At 42.8% G+C, this 24548-nt stretch overlaps 1 protein-coding gene across 5 annotated transcripts in view; it reads left to right on the top strand.

Moving 5' to 3' along the window:
* The window catches only part of RASGRF2 (Ras protein specific guanine nucleotide releasing factor 2), a 132492-nt gene that overhangs the window by 65035 nt on the left and 42909 nt on the right, over positions 1–24548 (top strand). For 2 of the 5 annotated variants that reach the window (XM_071455152.1, XM_071455156.1), the window contains 8 exons: positions 3081–3241; positions 4230–4320; positions 5104–5240; positions 8243–8325; positions 10747–10995; positions 11723–12111; positions 18982–19110; positions 20369–20458. In XM_071455152.1, coding sequence (XP_071311253.1) covers positions 3081–3241; positions 4230–4320; positions 5104–5240; positions 8243–8325; positions 10747–10995; positions 11723–12111; positions 18982–19110; positions 20369–20458 — 1329 coding nt within the window. The remainder of the gene's footprint in view (positions 1–3080; positions 3242–4229; positions 4321–5103; positions 5241–8242; positions 8326–10746; positions 10996–11722; positions 12112–18981; positions 19111–20368; positions 20459–24548) is intronic. The other 3 variants (XM_071455155.1, XM_071455154.1, XM_071455153.1) reach the window with 3 other exon arrangements.

The following is a 24548-nucleotide window of genomic DNA, read 5'->3' as shown; positions in this document are numbered from 1 at the left end:
AGTGTAGATGGGCACATGAACCTCATTTCCAGCTTAAAACAGGAGAGAGGAGCCACTACCTTTGTTCAGGCTTTTTTTGTGGATGTTAACGACAACTTTTTTATGTGTTACAGACTTTTTATTTTAAAGAAGAGATTGATTCTGTTGAGTTGTGCATGTTGAGACCACAGGAACTGTCCCTGGCAATGTTTTGCAATGCAGATTGTGAACTCTCATTCGAGTTTCTTGGGGTCTGATTTTCCCTGCCTTTTACTTAGGTACAGATTTTATAGTCAGGCACACAAACAAGTGAGGAATGTTTCCTTTGTGAGGCTGAAGTACACTCAGGGAGTCTCAAATCTGTTGACATCCAAACAACTGAGCACCCTGAGCCCCTCTGGTGCTTTCAAACACTCTGATGCTTCTGCCATCAGCTGCTGTGAATTTACCTCTGCTGATAAAGATATCGTAACCACAAAATCAGGCAGTAGCTGGAGCTGGAAGGGACTTTGGAAATTACCCATTCCAGTCTCAAGGCAGCACCAGCTGGAGGAGGTTGGTTTCTGCCATGCCCCCTCAGTATTTTGTTCTTTCCAAGGACAGAGACTCCGCAGCCTCCCTGAATGAGCAACCTCTTCCAGTGTTTAACCCTCTGAGCAGTAAAAACAAAAAAGAGCAAAAAAGCCTGAAAACCTCCAGCATGGAGAAAGCCAGGCTGAGCTGGTAAATCAGACAGTTCAATGTAGACTTCTGAATGCTTGGGTTTGTTTATAAATCCAGCCTTTTATATTCTTTGGATTGAGCAAAGACTGAGAGGGTGACTGTTGAAGCATTGAAGTGCTGAAAGTGCTTAAGGCCTGAGGCTGGATAAAAATTCATGGGATTACACTATTGTCCAAACTATACTGTTAATGAATGTTCTAAAATTAGCTTCACTTGCTCATTGCATCTGTACATTGGCCAATTGTGACCATTTTTTTCGCTTAAGAGGAAATCTGTGGTAGAGCCAATGCCTAGTTTTGTTAACCACTAAAACCTGATGAGAATGCCCAAGGTCCTTGCTTGGGGTCAGCCATGCAGTATGTGTAGGAGATGTGTCCCTCTCTGCAGGTTTGAAAGAGAGAAAATGTAGTCTCTCTTTTCTGCTTTTAGAGAGAGGTTTGCTCTGTTTTACCTTATTAAACAGTATTTCAGCTCTGTGCAAGAATATTGTTTAACCTCAGCCCATTATGACAGAACAGAGCATGTTAGTCCTGAAAGCATTCCAGTGAAAATAAAGATAAATAAATAAACAAAAATTACCAGCGACCTTACTTCTGTAAGCATCTAATATTTATAGGTACTATTACTCTACTAAGCAAAGCAGAAACAAAAAGTACAGATTGAATATTGCTTCCCTAAATGTGTAGATGGAATTTTAGGACTAAAAGTACCCAGGGAGTTTTGTCTGGGAGTTGTTTTGAACATGTTGGCCTTGCAGCGTGCCTTGAGGGACAGTCAGTGTAACATGGAAAAGTCATGGTTCCAACACATGGAAATGATCTCCTCCCTCTCTCCTACAGCTGAGGCAGGTTGGCTGCTTGTCCAGGGGAAATGCACAACAGCCAGTAAATATTTATGGGTTTGGGTCAGAATGTAAGTGAATCTGAAATGTTCCAAACTCCTCTGCAAAATTCTAGAGCATAACTTCACTGTTGTGTTTCAGTGACACAAGTTGTGTTATACATTTAGTCTAAATGTGAAATGTCTGTCAGAGAACACTGTTATCTGGCAAATTTACTGCTGTGTAATTTCCCATGTCAGTAGAAGTTTATATATTAATAATTTAAGGCTACTTAAATATATATAGAGAGAGCTAAGTGTAGGAAAAAAATGTAGCTAAATAGCACCTTTCTCAGTTACTGCAATTTTTCTGTTTGTTAATTTAAGCTTGCATATGTGAACTTTGAGAAAGATAATCCTTTTGACAACACAGAGTAAGAATTGCTAATCTAATATTTCATGGATAATTCTGTCAGGCTGGCATTGTGTCAGGGTGCCACCACTACTTTGAGCTTTGATGCAGTTGTGCCACTTCGTATCTGGAAGGGGCAGGTCAAAGCCTCCTCCTGCTGCTTGTTCTGCTGTGCAGCTCCCTTTGCCTCATCAATTTCTTGGCGCTTTTGTGACCTTGCTCCTATCAGGGAGCTAAGTCAGCTGCCTCTTCCCAGCATTATTTTCATGCTGGTTTAGCTGTGTGAGTACCTGATGCTGGAACAAGGCACGAGCCAGTGTAAAGGTAATAGTGAGGAGAGATGTGTGGGAAGGAGACTAGGAGGTCTCTTGGCTGCCCTGTCTGCTAACAGCAAGTTGTATGGTAGAAATATTTCTGTTTAATCTACAGAGGAGTTGCACTTCACCACCAAATTTAACTCCTGCTCCAAATTTGGAGGTGATACCCATGGTGGGATCAATCTGGAAAAGTTGGTCACAGACTGAGATGTGAAACAGCAAGAGAAGCAGAGCTGTCCCCAGCCTGGAACTCTGCAAAGCAGAATTCAGGCTTATGTAAGCAGGTTCAATTTAGTTCGGGAGTGTTTTACTGGCAACACATTTCAGATGAGCTGTGGAGCACTGACAATTATGCAGTACAAGATGAGAAGGAGAAATGTGCTTCATTTCCATCTCTCTTGCACACGGGCACACACACAAACTCTTTTCCATCAAAAAGAACTTTTCCATGTTCTTTCCATTCTCCGTCTCTTTGGTTTGGAAGTGTCTTTTGCAAGTGTAGTGGCTGTCAGAGTGGTGTTTGCTGCTCAGCCACATTTTCTGATCAATGGCCTCTTAGTGTGTTTAATTGCCTAATCAGCCCTGGATCTAATCCTGCCATGTACACAAGTGTTAGTCTAGACTGTACTTGAGTCTATTTATGATACTAAAAAAAAGGGAATCTGCAGTAAAAAAGGGATTGACTTGTTCTTGAAAGAGATGCTGATACACATTGATATTGGAATGAAAAGTTGTGTTAATTAATGTAAGAGTGTTCAATGAATTAACAGTTTGAGCATTACCTACTAAATATTACTGTAATACAGTGGATTTTGCACCTTCATTACCAGGTTCCCTTATCCAGGTCCCCTCAGTTGAGAGGGGAAAGCTGAGTAAAGTTCGCCTGGGCTCATTGTCTTTGAAGAAAGAAGGAGAAAGACAATGCTTCTTGTTTACAAAACACTTCTTAATTTGTACAAGAAGTTCAGGAGGAAAACTGCATCTTCTTAAGGTATGGACTTCATATTATGATTTAATTTTCAAAATGAAAACACATCTTTGGTGAACTGCCAACATTTTGCTGTTTTATGTGTTTCATGTGAGTGTTGCATTAGTGGTTAAAAACAAAAGCGGGGTAGTGCACAATGTTTAACTGCTTTGTCTTTTCATTGCAAATAATAGAATTCAGACAATTTCCTTTTATTAGACCCAGTTAATTCTAGTAAACTGGGCATTAGAAACAAGGCATTGATGTATCTATTTGTTTGAAGTGGTGAATAAATTCAGTGTATGTAGCACTGAATTTAAGTCAGCTTTCAGTGCATAAATCAGTCAGTACAACCCTGCAGAATTGCCAAAGAACATTTTCCAGAGCTCTAATAAAATTAATTTTCAAAGTCAATTCAGTTTTCCTGAACAGCATGTTCTCTTAAAATAAAATGTCATCTAAGAACAATCTAGTTATATTTGTTGAGAATCTGTCTTTCATAGTGCTGGCTTGTGGGTAAAGAGATGTTGGTTGTTCATGGAGTGGGTTATGTTGAATGGAATTTTAATTTGGCATACCAAGAGGTTATTATGGGTCATGTACTTTCCCACTTTGCACCTCTTACATAGTTCAAGTACTTATGCAAAATAAATAAAGTCTAATGGAACCTTTAAGAAAAATTGTATGTATTTCACTTAAATTCAGAAGATGAAATTCTAGTTAACTTTTTTGGAACTTGTGAGCAAGTCTGTGTGTGCCATAAATTAAAGCATGGTAAAAGTGAAAGAAATTTTGTGCATTGTACTATTAATCTGCTGGATTCAGAAAAACATTATATTTAATCAGTTTGAGTTTAGTTATTTAAGGAAAAAATGTGCATCATGAAATTCATGTATCTTCCTTAGAGCTCTGAGTAATGTAAAATGTTAGAGTCAGGCCTGTCAACATTTAAAAAAACCTGTGACAAATGGGAATAAATAACATTTGTGTGAAATGTGCTTTGTTTCCACAGACAGGAGGTGTTCTGTCTCTGATAGAATGCACTCTAGTCGAGGAGACAGAAGCGAGTGATGATGATTGTAAGTTAAATTCAGCTGTCAGTAGTAAGTACAGTTTCTAGTTTCCTAAAATTAGTACCCTTTTTTATTTTTTCATAAGAGCAAATAGATACGTTGTTGTGAAACCAGTAGAATACAGTGTAAAACTGATCCATTAAAATTGCTGTTCTTATAATGGACATGCTGTCTTGGATGGGGCATTGTTTTGTTGTATTTGTTCCTGCTGTTAACACCCCTTACTGGATTTTCAAGAGGGCTGGCTGGAGAAATGTGGCTTTTGTATTCAAGTTCATCCAGAGCATCTCAGAAAAAAAAAAAAAAAAAAAAAAAATTGAAAATTAAAAAAAAAAGAAAAAAAGCCTTAAATAAGCTGCATAATAATTTGCTTTCTGGAGTACATGGGAGTTGACTGATTTGGAAGAATTAATGGGAACTTTTTTGCCTTGGGATCCCCACAAATCAGGAGTGCACGCTTATTCAAATGGCATTACAAAATACAGTCTCAGGCTGATTTTATTGTTACTCCTTTTGTCTTCCATCCTGCAGTTTGTCAAGTTTTGCACTTGAATTGTGAAAGTAGTTTTATTGAGTGATACTTGTAGTATGGTGAGGATGTATTAGCATACAGGTGTTATAAGAAACTTTATCTTGAAGAGCAAATCCCAATATGTGAACAACAGAATGAGTTGTTGGATACCTAATTGGATTTGCTCTTTATCAGCAAGATGTTTTATAGCTTTTCCATTGTAAATGAAATAACTGTTTTCTTTGTCTTACGCTGTGACATTTCATGGTGTGACTTTTTTTTCTCCCCCTCTGGCTGTAAAGCAAAAGGCTCTGGGCAAGTGTTTGGACACCTGGATTTCAAGCTGATAGTGGAGCCCACAGATGCTCCTCCTTTTACTGTTGTCCTTTTGGCCCCATCACGGCAGGAGAAAGCTGCGTGGACAAGTGACATCAGCCAGGTACCTCAGTGCTTTTCTGCCTTGGTTTGAACAGCCAGGTGTCTGCTGAGGAAGGCAGGAGCCTCCCCTGAAATGGAAAATGCAAACCCCCTCCCTCTGAATTATTACAGCAATTAAGGGGCTCTCAGGCAAAGATATGGGAATAACAGTTCCTTACTAGAAAAATTAAAAATATAAATGCAGTAGTACAAACAAAAACCACCACTGCCAGAGTGAGAGCAGGCGCTGTCCCCTGTGTGTCAGGGGGTGGCACAGCCCCATCCCATGGGGGCTCAGCCCTCCTGCAGTGCCAGCTGTGGCTCTGCTGGAGCAGGGATCCTGCACAAGGGGGGAGTTTTCCTCTGCAGCTCCAGGGCTGCTGCAGATGGGCCTGGGCTCCCTCTGGCCATGCAGGGCAGCAGAAGCTGCTCCTCTGGCAATGCACTGGGCAAAGGCTGCTGGGCTGTCCCAAAGCTCAGATTGGATCCAGGTAGGAATGCTTGGCTCCTGCCCTGGGCAATGCAGCATCTCCCCATGGGATGCTGGAATTGGATCAGCCCTGCAGGGACACTCAGTGGCCATGGACAGAAGGTAATTAATAATGAATGGCCCATGAAGAGCAGAGATCTCCTGGAGGGAGGATTGGCTGTGGGAGAGATAAAGAAAAAACTGCCCCATGAACAGCAGAGAACTGCCCCAGCTCTGACACATGGGAATGGAAACACACTCCCATTTCCAACCGAAGACATTTTCTCACCTGGTTTTGGTGAGGTCTTCCTTCACTCTGAGCTTCTGAAAACCAGCCTAACACAGGGGTGATGAACACCTTTGATTTGCTGTGAAAAAACATTAGTGCTGCCTGTTCTCCTCAAAATTCTGTCATTGCATTTGGGTCACCAGGGAAGTCTGTTTCTCAAAAACAGAGATGGGATATAACTTTCAGAATTGTCCATAGACAAACATAGTGGTAAGCATTTTTATGTCTAAGGAGAGCCCATCTAGACACATATTTTGATTTAAGAAGAAGGTTTATTCATGTACTGGTTTATTCATGATTTTCATACAGATCAAACCCACCTGAGTCCTAGCGTGAAAGTGATACCATATCACATCAATAATGAAGTAAGAAAATGGGATAAATTCTTTTTTCTACCAAAAATGAATGCTAACAAACCATTATAAATAATTGCTGAGCATTCTGACGGTGTGCAGGAACTGTCAATGTTGTGAATGAACAAAAAGGGTATTTAAATTTTTTTAAATGCCAGGGATAAGTTGTTGGGGCTTTTTAAAATTGCTTTTTACTTTAAACATAATAGACAAACTTCGTCATAATCTATTTGTGGAAAGAAGTTGAATGCAAAAAAAAAAAAAAAAAACCACAAAAAAACCCAAAACCCCTGAACTTCCAGCTAACCAGAGCTAAATGAAGGCTATTTATGTTTTGTTTATGCACACAAACAAGAACATACATCTCTCATAGTTCTGAATTCAGGTCCCATCCTCTATTAATTTAGAGAGAAATAGCTGATTAGAGGATTATCAGCATGGAATGTCATGCATTTCCAAAGTTGCTATCATTGCTGGCAACATCTCCAGATGAATCATCATCATAATGAGGAGAAATTGCTTAAAAATAAGAATTCTGACTTATTTTGTGCCAGATTAACATTTTTGAAAGAACAAAAATAGGCAAATAAAAATCTCAAAATACAGTATGGGCTGCAACTTGCTGTCTTACAGACAGACCTGGTTGGAGAATTTTACAAAACAGATTTTCAGGGAATTATTGTTGTTCCATTGATATGTAAAATTACTGGAGTAATTTCCTGGCACAGATAGACCATTTAAGAATGCTACTAAGTCCATTCTTAGCCTAAATTATAATAATTTAAAAAATTGTCTGTGCTAGGGTGCTAAGGGCTTCTTTGAAATATTTCGAGGTCAAATAGGGGAAATATAAGTACTTCTATTAAATGTGTTTCTCACTGCTTTTAGGTAATGATTTGAGAAAATCATACTGTGAATTACTGCAGCTGCACTTTCCAAATAATCTTAAAATCCTGAATTGAAACCCGCATAAAAGTGCATAGATGATATTTTAAATTTAAAACTATAGATGTAATCTAAACCTGAAGAGGCCTGTGATTATCAGGTTTGAGCAATCCAATATCAGTCATTGGTTTGAAATTAAATGTTCCACAGCCTGAAGGCAATGTGTGTTCTTGAAATCAGGATAAATGTGTGTGATAATTTCTGGAACTCCTTTTTACTGATGTAAGGAGATTGTCCATATATTAAAAAAAAAAAAAAAAAAAAAGTATATTTATATGTAAACATATATATGTATATATGTACGTATGAATAAAAGTAGAAAGTATAATGAAGACAAGAGCCCTGTAGGGTTTGGTAGAGCTCCAACCCCTTCCCCAGCTCTGTTCCCTTCTTTGGGCTCATCTGAACTACATAAAGGTACACTTAAAAGTCCCTCCTAATCCCAGCCTCAAACATTTATACAGGAGTTTGCAGGGAGCAGCTTGGACAGCTTCCTCACAGCTGCATTTCACAAGGAGCACCACTTGAATTTGTTTTTACAAATGTGTTTCTGGAAGCTTTTATATTCCCTTTTAGTCTTTTGCACAGAGGCAGAGGTTAAGGTATTACTGTACCCCTTGGAGTATAAAGCATTCTGACTTTCTTGTGGTCTTGATTTCTCAAGCTTACACTCTTTCAGGAAACACTAGAAATAATGAGTTTTGTTCCCTTTCAAAGGAGCTTCAAAGGAAATATCACTTCCAACTCAAAGTACTTAATCATGTGGAAAAGAAAAGGTTTCTGAACTGAATACCCTGAGAGGCAAAGGCTAGAGAAGCATGTCGACTCTTAAATTCTTGCATCACTGATTTTCATTTGAGAAAATACCTTGTCTTAATCAGCCCATACCCTGCAAAAGCTGTGCTTCAAGCTTATAGGGATATGAAAAGTGTTTTGACTTTAACAGTTTTCAATGTTTATTTCCACAGTGCATTGATAATATAAGGTGCAATGGATTAATGACAATAGTGTTTGAAGAAAACTCCAAAGTCACAGTGCCACATATGATCAAGTAAGTGCAACAGAGAACAAAATAGATTGTTGTGTTTCTTCAGTAAAAAATTCAACAATAGAAAGCATGTGTTTAGACAATGCAAACCTTTAATTTTTTTTTCTAGCATTTTGGTTGAATGGAACTGATTCTATATTCCAAAACATATATTTTCAAATCCCTTTCTTGGAGTTGTAGGGATCACTCAGAGTGGTAAACTCTCAATTCACAGTTTTGGATCACAACTCAGGTTTTTCTGGGTTTTCAGTAGTTAGCTTCAGTTACGCCTCAGATGAATGATTTTGTTCTCAGCTTTTCCTTGTCATCTCAAAATTTTATTGGACATTTTTACAATGTCTTCAGAATTTATGTGACTGCAGACAAGTACCATTTTCAAAGGTACTTTGTTATAATAGCCAAAGTTTTTGTTCTCTGTATTTCTGTTATTTCTGTTAAAAAATTACTTTCTCTCATGATTTTAACTGATCACATCAAAGTAGCATCATTGTTTATAAGGCTGCTTCCTTTACCTTTGGATTCTCTCAGTTATTTATTGTAATAAGTGTTTTTTGTTTCTAGTGAGATATTTTCAGTACATGATTCCAGATTTTTAACACAGCTTGGATATTCTGCATACCTCAATTTACATGAGTTTTACTTTTTAGAATACAATGAATATATAAGTGAATGGAACATAGGGATAGACATAAAACTATTTCCTTTTTCACTATTATCTGTCACATCTCTTGGTGTCTCAAATGCCTCTTCTGTAGCTGTTTCTTCTCCTCTGTGCTTAGAAATGGGAGAGAGAAAGCATCTGGGAATGCACTGTTAGGGCACACACCTTTGATCCCTGGAAATAAGGCATTTTATTGTCCTCAGCTTTATTCCAGGAACTCTCCAGTGCGTAAAAACTTCTGTCACCTGCTGAGGTTTAAAAGTACATTTGTCCCCTTTAAAGTACAGCAGGACCTCAGTCCCCATGCCAACAGAAAGGAATATTAATTCTGAAGAACATACAGGACCTTGACAACAAACACAAATTTGGTGTTCTCCTTCTTAAATTTGACTTGCCTGATTTGCAGCACAGTTTGACTTTCAGAGTCAGATGTCATTGCACGATAGAAACAAAAAACTGCCACTTTTTGGAGGCCCTAGTTTAAAAAACAATATTTTGTTGTTGTTGTTGCTTCTTTTATGTAATACAGTGTAGAATTGTGTGGAATATCCCGATCTTTCTTCTGAGAAACTCCAATAACTTATAACAAAAAGATGGGGTGTATTGAAAGATGCTTCACTTAGCATTCATCCTGTTTATTTACAAACTAGGCAAAACAGAATTTGAGGGCAAAACCCCTCCATTAGGGGTATGGTTATGTAAATTATTCTTTTTTTTTTTAATTTCCAAGCAGAAATATATTGGTCTTTGCTTTTGATTTTTTCACTAAAATAAATTTTTTTCTTGGTTTCTGATTTAAAATTTGAGATGTTTTGTGCTGTTCCCTCTTTCTTCTCTTAAAACAAAAAGTAAGTCTTGGAGCTGAAGGCAGGTGCTAATTTGCAAGTAAGCCTTAAACCTAGCTAAGGGATTAATTTTTAGGATCCATTACTTTATTTTAGATAAAGCTTGATCCCACCAGAAAACATTGCAATGAATTATTCCATACTGAGATTTTAGTAACATTGACCTATGGGCCACAATAGCCTAAAAGAGACAAGAGGGGACAATTCTGCCACCTGTTCCATTTCAGAAATGTAAGCATGATAAATAGTTTCTTAGGCTTTGAGGTGTAAAGCATTTGCCAAAAATAAAATTTAAGTTCCCTTAGTTATGGAAGCATTTATCACCACAAATTAAAAGTTTTCCTGCACTGATGAAACACAAAAGTGCATAAATTTTTGTTGCTTTTGTGTTGACAGAAACAGCTAAAGGGGTACCACTCCTTTGATGCCTTGAGAAGCTGCCTAGAGCAGAGCTAGGCAGAGTTAAAGGAATAAAGTAGGGATTTATTAAAAGGCCTTCAAAGGACACACCTTGGGCAGTACAAGAGCCCAGCTGTGGCTACCCCCAAGATGGACTCAGAGTCACAAGTTTTCACACTTTGATAAGTTCTGGCCCATTTCCATACTGGGGTTCACTGTCCAATTCCACCTCCAGGTTCTGCAGTCCCACCCTCCCAAGTTGCTCTCCTCCATTCCCTGCTGTTTGCACTCTTTGGGCTGAAGCTGCAGTGGTGTCCTTGGTTCTGGGGCTGGAGAAGGATTGTTCTGTGTGCCTGAGCTGTGAGGAGAGCAGCTGACACTTTATATGGAGTTGAGAGTTATTTATGCAGAGTTATTAATGCAGTACAGAATCTGGAAAATATGAAAGCTCAAACTGAAGGCAACACCTTAGCTACAATCACTCGTTGGTAAAGTGTTTTAAATTTGACTTTTGTGTAGATCTGACGCCCGTCTTCACAGAGATGACATCGATATTTGCTTCAGCAAAACACTGAATTCCTGCAAAGTGCCCCAGATCCGCTACGCGAGCGTGGAGCGCCTCTTGGAGCGGCTGACGGATCTGCGGTTCCTGAGCATCGACTTCCTCAACACCTTCCTGCACACCTACCGCATCTTCACCACCGCCTCCGTGGTCCTGGAGAAGCTCTCTGACATCTACAGGCGCCCCTTCACCTCCATTCCTGTCAGGTGAGCCTGGGGTTGGCACCTTCCTGGGACCTCTCTCTCACAGATTTCTGGGAGAGATGTCACAGCCTTGGTCATTGTTTGTTTTGTGGGCATTTTTCTCACTATTTTCTGCTTGTAAATAATCTAAGAGAAAGGTTCTTAGTGTGTAAACAGGACGCCAGTTTTATGGAGGGTCTGTCTCTGAGGACAAAGTGTCACACAGATTTTGCAATGCCATGCAGATTTGCTTAAAATTGAAGCATTTTCACTTAAATCTGTTCAGTGTTTGCTACCATGTGTCACATTCACATTCTCTGGAAAAATTCCTTTGCCCAGGATTTTTCCCCTGGGAAGCTGAGAAGCCTCAGAGAAAAATGAAAACAAATATCTAATTTGCTTCTCCTGTGTTTTGCTTGTCTGGAATGTGTTTGGAGATTGTTTACCCACAGGTGATTGTTCCATTGGATTCTGCTGTGAGTTGTTTTCACTCTTTGGCCAATCAGTGCCAAGCTGTGTCAGGACTCTGGCAAGAGTCACGAGTTTTCATTATTATCTTTTTAGCATTCTGTAAGTATCCTTTCTGTGTTCTTTGGTATACTTATATAGTATAGTATTCTTTAGTATGATAAAACAATAATAATAAATCAGCCTTCTGAGAACATGGAGTCAGATTCATCATTCCTTCCTTCATCAAGGCACCCCACAAATACAATAACCATGCTGCTCTTTTTATGTCTCTGCCTCTCAGGTCCTTGGAGCTGTTCTTTGCCACCAGTCAGAACAACAGAGGGGAGTACCTGGCTGACGGGAAGTCGCCACACCTCTGCCGCAAGTTTTCCTCTCCTCCTCCCCTGTCCCTCTCCAGGACCTCCTCACCCGCCAGGACCCGCAAACTCTCCCTGACCTCGCCGCTGAACTCCAGGATCGGCGCCCTGGACCTCTCAGCCTCGTCTGCGGCCAGCAGTCCTACCTCAAACTACAGCCCGGCCACGTCCCCACCGCCCACGGGCAGCAAGGCGCCGCTGGACCTGAGCCGGGGGCTGTCGTCCCCCGAGCAGAGCCCGGGCTCGGCCGAGGACAGCCTGGAGAACCCGCGCCTGGACCTCTGCAACAAGCTGAGGAGGAGCATCCGCAGAGGTACGCCTTACCCACTGCAATCCAGCGTGCTGCTGGCTGCTTGGTACCAGTGGATGTGGGGCTTTGGATAACTCCCTGCCCTTTGCCCAGGCCTCTGGCAGCAGCCAGCAGCTTTATGGAGGTGGCCAGCACCCCAAAAGCCACTCTTGTTCACAAGTGCTTTAATAATGGCTGATTCAGTCTGTTAGAGAATGAATGATTTATTTGATAGACAGAAAACTAACAGACATAGGACTTAAAACAAACTAATACTACACAAGAATAAGGACAAAAAGAAAACTACTGATAAATAGATATAGCATGAGGTTAAAAGTACCTGTTAATGTTACAGCTAGTGAAGAAATAATACAACTTGGGATTCAATGGCTCTTCCCATCCAGTTGTTGGTGGGGCACACATTGAGATCCTTTCCCTCGATCCCCAGGGAAGCATCCATGGAATCTGTGTCCAAACTCCAGGGAAAAGTCACAAACACTTTTTAGGGTGTAGGAGGCTTCTGCCTCTGTGGTAACTTGTGTGTCTTTTACAGTTTGTAAAGCAGTCAGGAATATTTCTTTTATCTCTTCCCACATCTGCTCTCCAGACTGAGATGCTGATTCTTAGCTGGGGCCCGAGGCCTTTTGGTGCTGGAGATGATGCCTTTGGGCCTTGCAGCCCAGGTTATCTCTTCATATCTGCACCCACTGTCTGTGGCAGGGAGGGGAGGAAACTCCTTGCTTGCTGCTGCTCCTCTGGTCGAGGCTCTGCTGTGCTCTCTGTTCCCAGCCCTTTGCTGCTCCTTCCCAGGACCAGCAGCACAGCAAAGCCATAGGATCACAGAATGGTCTGGGTGGGAAGGGACCTTAAGGCCCATCTTGTTCCAACCCACTGCACCATGTCTGTTTTCACTTCAGTGCAGTGTAAGGAGAAAGGCAGAAGAGAATATTTGATACCACTTTGTTTACTGAGGTGAGAGATTTTTGAGTTGTAGTGTGTACTGCAGAAAGTGAAATATTAAGTTAAAAAGAAATACCTAACAGCTTTAACATGTTTGCATAGAGGGCTGGTTTTCCAGGGAGATTCCATCAGTAATCAAAATAAATAATGCTTGTGATGTGCTCGGTACATTGGTGACATTTGTTCCAGGTGGTGTGAATGTCACCTGGTTATCCCTCCAGAAGGTACAAGTCTAAAATAGATTAATTGCTCCTGAGCAAATGCCTGTTTCCTCTAGGGATTCTGTAAGGCACCTTGGAATAGGTTTTACTTCCAGAGGGCTGAAGCTGGTTGATAAAAGCCTCAGTGTGGGTGTCTAGGGTTGGGAGCATTGTAGTTATAGATGGCAAAGCAAGGAAGTGGCTCCAGTCTCATAGGAAACAGAAGTGGACATTATTTCTCCTCTGGGGATGGAAGAACGATCTTCCTAATTGGAATAGAAGTTTGCAGTAATCTTCTTTTTATTGTTGTTACACTAAATAGAAATTGATGCAATTTAAAAATGCTTTTATTATTCCTAAAATTAATATTTTAACATGGTTGTACATGGCCTGGCTTACAGTCTGAGAATTTGATCTATTAATCTGAGCAAGACGTAGTTCAATTTTAGTCAGTAGTACTATAATCATAAAAAATTAAAGAGAGGAAAGAAGAAAAGGATTACCAAATACAAAGTTAGACAAATGTGTTTGAAAAGTTATGTCTGCTCCCTACTGAATGAATTAGTAGTGCCCTGCTAATAAATTAGGTGTTTATTTGTGCCAGGGGATTGTTTTTACAGAATGCTGCCTATTTTTTAACAAAAAAATCACATTTTAACAGGGAAGTTATCCACTGTAGCATTCTAGGAGTCTGCCTATCAAGTGCAGGGGCCAGTGTCATCAGAATAATGTTGGGTTTTGGACCATGGGGTTGTCTACACAACACCTGATGAGATGCACCTCTCAGAGGGGAAAAGAGTTTCTAGCATAGGAACTCAGAGGATTCATCAATAGAGCTTTAAACTAGTTTGAAGGGGGAAGGGATAAAACCAGATAGTGAGAGGCAGTGGGGTGATGCACTTGAGGAACTGAGTGCTGGTGGGAGGTGTTGGCTACAACAGACCAGAGCTGAAGTGTTTCTGTTCCAACACACACAGCATGAAGACCAAATGAGAGGAGCATGGATCCTTGGCCCAGTCCCAGTGATTTGACATCACTAGCATAAGTGAAACTTTACCAGGATGAGTCCTGTGATTGAAGTGCCCTACTGAACATTTACAGACTCTTTAGGAAGAATAGGCAGGGCAGATGAGGCAGAGGGAGGCACTGTATGTAACAGAAGGGGTAGAATTTAGGGAGGTCACAGTTGAGAGCCTCTGGGTAGGAATCAAGGGGCAGTGAAAGGATGCAGATGTCTCTGTGGGAGTCTACTGCAGATCTTCTGGCCTGGACTGTTGCCTTTTTCCCATCCTGGAAATGAAAGTCAAAATAATTTTAGAAAGAAGGTAATATAAGAGTAGATCTTTATTTGAAGGCCTTCAGAGATAGTTATCCACAAAAACCCACCCCCACAGCAGTATCTTTTATAGGTGTTAGGAAATTTGTAAAATTGATAAAAAGCACCAGTTAGGAGGAAAAATGGTGATGTAATTCTCTTCCAGGTAAAGTCCCTTCTCTAGAGTCTAAGATTACTAAAACACCTGGATGCCAACTTCATGTACAAGTACTAGGAGAGCTGACTAGGAAAGGTGCCCTTCTTGATTTGTTGCTTGTTAATGGAGAGGGTTGTATGAATGACATGATTGGTGGCTATCTTGCTACAGCAGCCACAAAGTGATTTAGTTTAAAATCTCTGTTGCTAGGAGGAAAAGTGTCAGAAAATTTTCACCCTTGGACATGAGTAGAGCAGACTTTAGGCTGCTCAGGGAAATAGTGATCAAGATCCCTGGGAAAATTCTTCTGAAGGTGCTGGGGTCCATTAGTGTGGGTCACATTTTAGGTGTCACCTATGGGCACAGGAAGCGGCAATTCCAAAATGTTGAAAGTCAAACAGATGCGACAGAAGGCTGGCTTGGCTGAACAGGGATCTTCTTTTGGAGGTAAAGCAGAGAAGGAAGGTGTATGTCCAGCAGGAGAAGGTTGGGTGACATGGCAGGACCACAGAGATGGTGTTCTGCAGGAAGAAAATTTTTGCAGCTGAAGTGTAACTGGAGTCAAAACTTGCCAGAACTGTGGGCGATGATAAAGAGAGGATTTTAAAATACATTGGCAGAAAACAGCGCAGAAGTCACATTGGCCTATTCCAGAATGAGGGTGGTCAACTCACAAATAGAGAATTTGACAAGACAGGGATATGTATTGTTTTTCTTACCTCTCTTCAGCATGGGCTAAGGGAATCCCAGTGCCCTGAGCTGAATGACCATGGTTTGAGAATGATAAACTCACAGTTGATCCTGAAGTTGTAAGGATCTGCTGCAGCAGCTGCATTCCTATAAATCTATGGAGCCTGGTGGGATTCATCTGAGACTACTCAAAGAGCCGGCTGATGTGAGGCTTCTCTCAATATCTGAACAGTCTTGGATGTCTGGAGAGGTCCCAGTTGAATGGATGCTGGTTAAGATTGTCCCAATTTTCAAAAAGCACAGGAAGGGTGACCCTGGAAACTACAGGCCCAGCAGTCTCACTTCAGCACCTGGTAAGGTAATGGAGAAAATTACCCTGGGAGGTATTGGAAAACACCCTGAGGCATCACATTACAGAAAAATAGACAAAACCTCCCTAGCAGCAGTGCAGCACTGAGCAGCAGCCACTCCTCACTCAGCTGGAGGCACGAGGGGCTGTCTTCTTTCAGATATTGTGTGTGCATGCTGAGCACAGAAAAGGCTCCTGTTCCAGGCTGTGTTGTACAGGAGTGCTCACAGGTTCTCCCAGAGCAAACGTACGTATGATAATTATTCCCCCAAAGTCATCAGCATATGTTCCTTCCCTTTTCACATGAGTTTGTCTGTCTCAGTGGTCTGGACAATGGTCTCTAGTGGTTGTAGGCCCTGAAGTGACACTTGACCACCCCATGAGTTCGGTGTTATCCCAAAATCTGGAGCCAAGTTAGCCCAAACAATGTAATTTGTTATTTTGGAGATGAAAGTGTATTCTCCTGCTCCTCTTCTTGGTTGATGTTTAACGTGATCCCCATTATGCAGTTCCACAGGCCAGTGATTTCACAAAATAATCATTGTCTTTTCCCTAGCAGCTGAGCAAACAGGTATTCATCTGGCAACAACAGGTCAGCACAGCCTCACAAGGGGGAGGTCCTGCTGGTCACACCTGAGTTCCTTCTATGACAGGGTGACACACCTGGGTGACCCAGGAGAGGCAGTAATGTGATCTTTCTGGATTGCATCAAAGCTTTGGATACAGTCTCTCCCAGGATCCATCTGGACAAACTGTCCAGCCCACAGGTGGATAAAAACATCGTGGGCAAGGGCTCATGAGGCGGGCACAGAGCCTGGCAGTGACTGAGGTGACACCAGGCTGGCACTGCTGGGGTTCCAGGGTTCTGTGCTCTGCCCTGTGCTCTTCAGCATCTTCATTAGCAACCTGGACACAGGACTCTAAGGAGTACTGAGTAAGTTTGCTGATGACACTAAATTGGGAGGAGCTGTCAACTCCCTCGAGGGCAGAGAGGCCCTGCAGACGGAGCTCAGCAAATGAGGGGTGGGAATTCACCAAGTGTGTCGGGTTTAACAAGGGATTCTGCACCTGGGATGGGCACCCCTGGCTGTGTGGATGCACTGGGGAACAAGGGGCTGGAGAGCACCTGTGGGACAGGACCTGGGGGTCCTGGTCCATGTCCAGTTCAATCTGAGTCTGGAGCCAGGAGGGACATCCCTGTCCTGGGGGGTACCAGGCCCAGCATCACTCGCTGGGGCAGTCTCACCTCGAGTCTTGGGGACAGTTTTGGGCATGTCAGAACGAGCTAAAGCTGTTAGAGAGTGTCCAAAAGAGAGACATGGAGATGGTAAAGGGTCTGGAGGGGCCACACAAGGATCAGCTGAGGGTGCTTGGTGTGTTCAGCTGGAGCAGAGAAGGTAGGGGAGAGCTCAGCAGGGGCTGCAGCTCCTTCCAAGGGACAGCTCCCATGTCTTCTCCCTGTGACAGGGACAGGAGCCAAGAGCTGGGATGGGGCAGGATCAGGCTGGAGCTCAGGGAAGGTTCTGCTTCCCCAGAGGGTGCTGGGCTCTGCCCAGGCTGCCCAGGGAATGGGCACGGCCCCAAAGCTGCCAGAGCTCCAGCAGAGCTTGGACAGCACCCCAGGCATGCCCAGGATGGGATTGCTGGGGCTCTGGGCAGGGCACGGGTGGCACTGGGGGATCCTGTGGGTCCCTTCCAGCTCAGGGGATTCTGTGGTTCTATGATACTTGCTCATGCTTTATGCTTTCAAAACATACTGGTTAGCTGTTGTGCATAATCATGGATATTATACATGCAGTATGCTGGGTGTTTTTACATTAATAGCACAACAGAATATTTATATATATTTATATATATATATAGACAGAGAGAGAGAGAGAGAGTTTTTTCTATGCAAAGTTGAGCAAATTCTTCTTGCGCACTACTTTAGCCACCAGTGTGGCTGAAAACCCATGTGATGATAGCACAGCATATCCCAAAATAAAGGCCATGTATTGAAATTAATCATAGACAGGTAACTGCTGTCTAAGCTGTAACATTTTTTCTAGACGTTGTAAAGTGGACTGGTAAAGAGCAGGTTGTTCTGCCCAAGTGTAGGCAGTGGGCACTGTTGGGGAGTTATTCACATTTCTCATTGTGGTCTGTCAAAGCTGGAAGCGTTACCTGGGCAGCATGAGGAGCACTTGGAAATGGCCAGAGGCCCATATAAATGCTAAATTGCTGTCAGTGCAGTCTCCCACCCCTTTGGGCATCTCCTGATGAACAGCTTGTGCTCAGTCTGGAGGAATTTGCAGGTAGAGAGCTCTGTCCTGCAGTAGCTCTGTCCAGCTGCATGCAGAATGTTGATGAAAATGAGGAGGTTTAAAAAGAGATCTCATAAGGGGGATGAAAATGGGTAGTCCTGTTGCTCTGATACTGCCAGAGTTCCAAAAAAACCATCTCTGGCTTACTTTAAGTCCAGCACAATTGCACAAATTCTGTTTTTGAGGACATATTATTATGGTGGCTGCTGTTCTCTATGACTGTTGTCCATTTATAAGCTGGGATTTTCAACTTTTTTCCCTACCTTCAAAATTGTTTCCTTTCAGAGTTTCTGTTTTCCAAAGTTTTTGTTTATGTTTAGTCTTATATACACAATGCTTGTGCTGCAGGCAGAGCTGTCATTCACATCAAATATAGGATGTATTTTATCAGCTTGTTTTCCCTCAGTTTGGAAGTAGTGTTTATCCCATTCCTGTTTTTATTCTTCTGATAAAAGAACTCCACTGTAGACTAGTCTGCTCTCCAGTGCTGTTTAGCAATTCTATTGGTCAGATTTTGATTACCCTTTGTTATTCAACAAGGATTATTTTCCCTAGGTCATAGAATATCTATGAGTTCAAGTACCCTTGTTATGTGTGCATGTCACTGCATATTCTCCTGATTGAAAGTGCAGTTTTATCCAACACACTTTAAAACTGACAACTTGCTGGTTTTCACCAAGTTGTTTATTTATTTGTTTTTGCTGTTTTCACCAAGGTGTTTTTCATTTATTTATTTGTTTGTTATGAGCTATGGTGTCAGTGGTACAAGACTTTCCCACTCTTTTAACTCCATCCAGAGGATAATTACTGCTGAGTTAATGGCAAAATTCCATGGCAAGTTACAGGCGCGGTACTGTTTGAAACAACTGTAAACCAAATTATGTCTGATCATCAGTACTGACATGTATTCTCTTTTAAAGCAGCAGTTCTGGAAACTGTGTCAGTGGACAGGACCATTCCCGAGAGCACCTCCGTGGTGGACACTGCAGAGCTGTCCCCGTGCAGGTCCCCTTCGACGCCGCGTCACCTCCGCTACCGGCAGCCAGGAGGTGAGAGCTGTGCTGGCACTGCCAGTCACTTCCAACAGGGCTTGATCGCTGTGCTTGTGATCTGTGCAGGGCAGCAGAAAGCACTAATAATGTCCCAATCATCTGGCTTGCTTGTATTTTTCTTGTTTCTCAGGTGTTAAAAATAAAAGAGCCATTAAAATGTGAAATGCGCCTGTTAAATTTGAGCAGCAATAATGAGGCATGGAAGCATGTTGAGACTTCAGTATGATTCAGTGTTCTGAAATAGCTCAAGCAGGATGTGCCCAAGTTCAAGACTAATATTGAATCAGTCCTGTTCTCACAGAACTCTCAAGACTCTGACATATTTTTTTCAGCTGATGAGGGGACATATTTTGGGCACCATCTGTAATCATGAAACACACAACACCCATTGTTGTCAATGGGAAGGGACTGCGTCTGTTTCTTTGTGTAATGCTGAACATTTACAGATGGTCTCACATTATTCATTCCAAAATTTGAAAAGGCTGCTCAATTGAAGAGGAAAAAGAGGGGCTGGATCTCCTCAAATAACTCTCACGTGGCCCTTTGAAATCATTAGCAGGGCTGTGAGCTGAGTCCGTGAAGACTTAAAATGCTGCCAGCTCCTGCAGGACAGGTTTCTGGGCAAGTGTTTCATACCTGGGACTAAAACAAAAGCAGAGCAGAGCCTTCTCACCTGTTACCAGGACACTTTAGATTCAAACCAGTGGTAATTTTATGTGGTTGGGCACATTTGTGGCAAGAAGGCAAGATCTGGGAGCTGGAAACTGTGGGCAGCATCATATTATCAGAATTCTGGTTAAAGACAGTGTTCACAGCACTCCCTGTAGAGAAAGTTTGATAAATTCTGCAAAACTCTGCTCATTCTGAGCAGTGACCAGGGAAAATAAGTGAATCCAGTTATCAGAAGATGGTGAATATCCTTAATTCTCTGACATAACTTTTTGGTTTAGGTTAATTTTCTATGCCATTGTTTTTTCTTTATATTTTTTTTCCCCCTCCTATTTGGTTAATATCTTGTTCCACCTCAGCAGTGTCTTAGATGTTTTTTCTATAGCAACATTAATTATACCAATGTGGAAATATAAACCATAAATATGATCACGATATTTCTACTGCCTTTCACAGAAAATCATCTGACAGTTTAAATAAACACGATGTCCACAAAGTTACGAACAGTACTGAAGATTCTAAGTCTTGTTGCTGGTTGATGAAAAGTTTGTAGAAGTTAACTTTTTCCTGTCCTTCCCCTTTACAGTGCAGACTGCTGACAACAGCCACTGCTCGGTGTCTCCTGCTTCTGCTTTTGCCATTGCCACAGCAGCAGCCGGGCACGGGAGCCCGCCAGGTGAGGGGGCGTGCTGTGCACGCAGGTGACACACAGGTGCTCAAGAGGTGAATGTTCCTCAAGAACAGACCTCGGTGTTCTCATGAGTGATGTTCTCATCTCAGCCTGGTCTAGTGGAAGGCATCCCTGCTCACGGCAGGGCTGGAACTGGGTGTTTTTAAGGCCATTTCCAACCCTATTGGTCGATTTCTTAATATTTTTAATCCCTCCTGTTAATGGAAGATTAATATTTCACATGTACATGATGTGCTAAACATCCAAATACGATTTTTTTCTTTGTTTTTTTGTATTCACTTAAAATTTAAGATTTTATTTTTTAAAATGAGGTTTTCTATGTCCAAAGGTGGTATTCAGTTTTACTTATTGTGAGTGTACACTGTAGTTTACTTGGAAAGCAACTACTGACTGAGGGTATTTAGTGCAACATAAAATACTTGATTTAAGTTTTGAATGTGCTGCTTATCTTGCTGTGCTCCCTTTGACATATTAATATCTTCCACTAACAGGGTCCTTTCATAGGTCATGTTGCACATAAAGAACAATTTTTTTAAAGTCTACAAAATCAATTTCCCTTTGACTTGACAAATCCACAGTTCATTTTGAGTATGTGTGACAAAGCACAATCCAGCTGTAAAGTCCCAGCTGTAAAGTCATGCTTGCCTCTTTCCCACTGGAATGTCAAAAAATTGCTTTGAAGACCCCAGTCTCAAAATCACCCATGAAAATCTGTGTAAGACTGTAAATGGTCCCTATGGATCTCAGTGGATTTTGTATCCACTATGTCTAGAGCTCTGGTCATTAATTGATGGGTGAGATGACACCAGGAGAAAATAATTTTTGCATGAGTATGCATCACTGCTCCTCTTAGCCTTGTGTACTTCCCATGATCTTTAGATTACAAGACAGTGATGTTCAGTGTTAGAAACTTTATCAGAGAATCATTTAGGCTGGAAAATCCCTCCCAGATCATCAGGTCCAGCCTGTGCCTGATCCCCACCCTGTCCCCAGCCCAGGGCTCTGAGTGCCACCTCCAGGGGACACCTGCAGGGCTGGGCACTCCAAACCCCCCTGGGCAGTGCCAAGGCAGTTCCTGAGCCCCCTTTCCATGGGGAAATTCCTGCTGTGCCCACCCTGAGCCTGCCCTGGCCCAGCCTGAGGCCGTTCCCTCTGCTCCTGTCCCTGGTCCCTGGAGCACAGCCCGACCCCCCCGGCTGTGCCCTCCTGTCAGGAGCTGTGCAGAGCCACAAGGGCCCCCTGAGCCTCCTTTGCTCCAGGCTGAGCCCCTGCCCAGCTCCCTCAGCCTCTCCTGGGGCTCCATTCCCTTCCCAGCTCCCTCAGCCCCCCCTGGGGCTCCATTCCCTTCCCAGCTCCCTCAGCCTCTCCTGGGGCTCCATTCCCTTCCCAGCTCCCTCAGCTCCTCCTGGGGCTCCATTCCCTTCCCAGCTCCCTCAGCCCCTCCTGGGGCTCCATTCCCTTCCCAGCTCCATTCCCTGGACACTCTCCAGCCCCTCAGGGCCCTGCCTGAGCTGAGGGGCCAGAGCTGGACCCAGCCCTGGAGATGGAGCCTGGGCAGGGCCAGCACAGGGACAGTCACTGCCCTGTGCTGCTGTCACAGCCCTGGGCCCTCCTGGCCACCTGGCCCCCCTGGCTGGTGTCCAGCTGCTGTCACAGCACCCCAGGGCCTGTCCCAGCTTCCCAGCCCCTCTGCCCAGCCTGGATTGCCAGGGGTTGTTGTGACCCAAGGGCAGGGCCTGGCACTTCCCTTGTGGACCCTCACAGCCATGGCCGTGGCCCACGGTCCAGCCTGTCCGGAGCCCTCAGTGCTCCAGAGCCCTCCTGCCCTCCAGCAGATCCACACTGCCACCCACCCTGGTGTCACCCATGAACCCAGGGGGCAGAGCACTCGGTCCCCTGGCCCAGGTTTTGAACAGGATCACCCAGCACTGCTCCCTGGGGACACTGCTGGTGACCAGCTGGGTCAGCACTGTCCCAGCACTGTCCCCACTGTCTCCACTGAGGCAGCACTGTCCCCACTGTCCCAGCACTGTCCCCATTGTCCCTAGGCCAGGCTACCAGCCAGTCCTTATGCCAGGGGAGATTTCCCTCTGGATGCAGCCCTAGGATGCAGCTTTTCCAGGAGATGCAGTGGGAGTCCAGGTGACACATCCACACCTTCCCCTCACCTGCCAGGTGGATCACCTGGTCACAGGAGGAGAGCAGGTTGGAGCTGCCTTTCCTACACCCCTGCTGGCTGGGTGTGGGGATTTGTGAAGGTGTTTTGAATGAGTTAGAGACGAGACCTCTGAGTTTTTTAGATGATGTGGTTTATTTTGCTTACCTTTTACATAGACAGGAAAGGTGAATTCTGCTCACATCCTCACCACATGGCTCAGAAGGTCACGAGACCTCTAGTTACAGGACATTTTAAGGATTTGTTGACCAATAAAACACTGCCAACAAGGATATTTATGTTTTTGACCCAATCCTTAAATATTTTGTCTTACAGACCCATGCTACAGTGTAAGCTTTCTTAGCCAATCATGTTATGACCTACAAACCTACAGCACTGCATTCTAAACTCCTTGTTTACCATGTAACTAGTTTTATTTTTTCTTTGTCTTAAACTTCAAAGCTCTGAACTTTCCTTTACTTAGCTCAATGTGTCTCTGCTTTAAACTACAAATCCACATTCTCACTTCTAGCACCTGAGTTTGGGAGCCTTTCCCAAGGTCTCCGATCAAATCCTGGGTTTAATTCTAAGCTTTGGCTTACAGACCCAAAGTTCTGAGAGCTCCCTGCATTTCAGATTTCAACATCTGGGTCTGGCTCTGTGCTTGTCCTGTATGTGTGATCACACTGTCTGGTGAACCTGTTACAAACTTCGGTTTAGCAATTTTTATTTGAATGATGAATATTCTCTGCCTTTGGAATCAGACTCTGCATGAAAACACTGACACAATTTGCTTTATGATTTAACCCAGTACATTTACAGATTGTTTAGAAAGCAAAGTAAGGATGGAAAATACAGGGGTTTTCCCACTAGGAATTAATTCAATTGAAAAATACTGCTTTTGTGTTGTTGAAATCACTGCTTTCCAATATTCATAATACTGAAGTATGAGAGAAAATACAATCTTCAATTATGCAGTCATTAGAAGGAACATGCAAGCTTGGGAATGTTGAAATGGAAAAACAACATTCCTAAGATTTGTAAGTTCTTTTTCATGTTGCTGTTTAACGAAACTCTTCATTACAGGTCACTCTCCCAAGTGATGTAAAAAATAGAAGGCTGTGCAGCAAGTTTGACAAGAAAATGTGTGGGTTTGAGCCTCAGAAGATTAAGTTAGAGTTATCCAGTGTCCACCTGAAATGAGTAGAAAACTGAAGGTTGCAAACCAGACCTTACACCATGGAATCACCCATTGTGTAACTTGGTGCAATTATTCATGGTAGAGACAATACTAAACTTGCAGAGTCATGAAGTTCAAATTTGGCTAAACCAAATTTCATTTTTTTGCCCTGTGTGTTTTATCATGATTGTGAGATTTTTTTGAAGAGTGCCTTTTTTTTCTCACTGGTTCCTGGAGTTGTTTGTTTTGTAGGCTGGACATGACCAGTCAGTGAATCAGTTCTGGGAGTGAATGACATTGGTGGGGTTTTTTTGTTTTCTGCTCAGTCATTCCTTGGCTCCCCTGCTGCAGACACTGTGACGTGTGTAATTTACAATACTCCTACGTGGAGCATGAGCAGAGTGGCAGATGAAATGCAGTGTTGGTTAATACCAAGTAATGCACACGAGGCAAAACAGTCTGAGCTCTGCGCCTGAGAGGACTGGCTCAGGACTGAGGATGAGAACAGGTCCTTTCATGAAGTGATCTGGGTGCTCAGCAGGAGCCAGAAAGGTGAAGAAAACATCAGGAATTGTATGGAAAGGAACAGGAGAGACTACTATGGTACCACAGTACAAATGCAGAATTTGTACAAATATTGAAGGATAGGTACTGTCGTGATTGAGGTGAGAGAGTGAGAGCTGGAAAAGTTTGGGAGCTTGAAATCAGGGATGGGGTGAGACATGGAATAACTTCTGTGC

The sequence above is a fragment of the Agelaius tricolor genome, unplaced genomic scaffold (genome assembly GCF_023055355.1).
Source record: "Agelaius tricolor isolate 1412-34295 unplaced genomic scaffold, bAgeTri1.0.p SCAF_44, whole genome shotgun sequence".
NCBI classification, from domain to species: Eukaryota; Metazoa; Chordata; class Aves; order Passeriformes; family Icteridae; genus Agelaius; species Agelaius tricolor.
The sequence above is the reverse complement of the archived record's forward strand: the minus strand, read 5'-3'. Positions and strand labels throughout refer to the sequence as shown.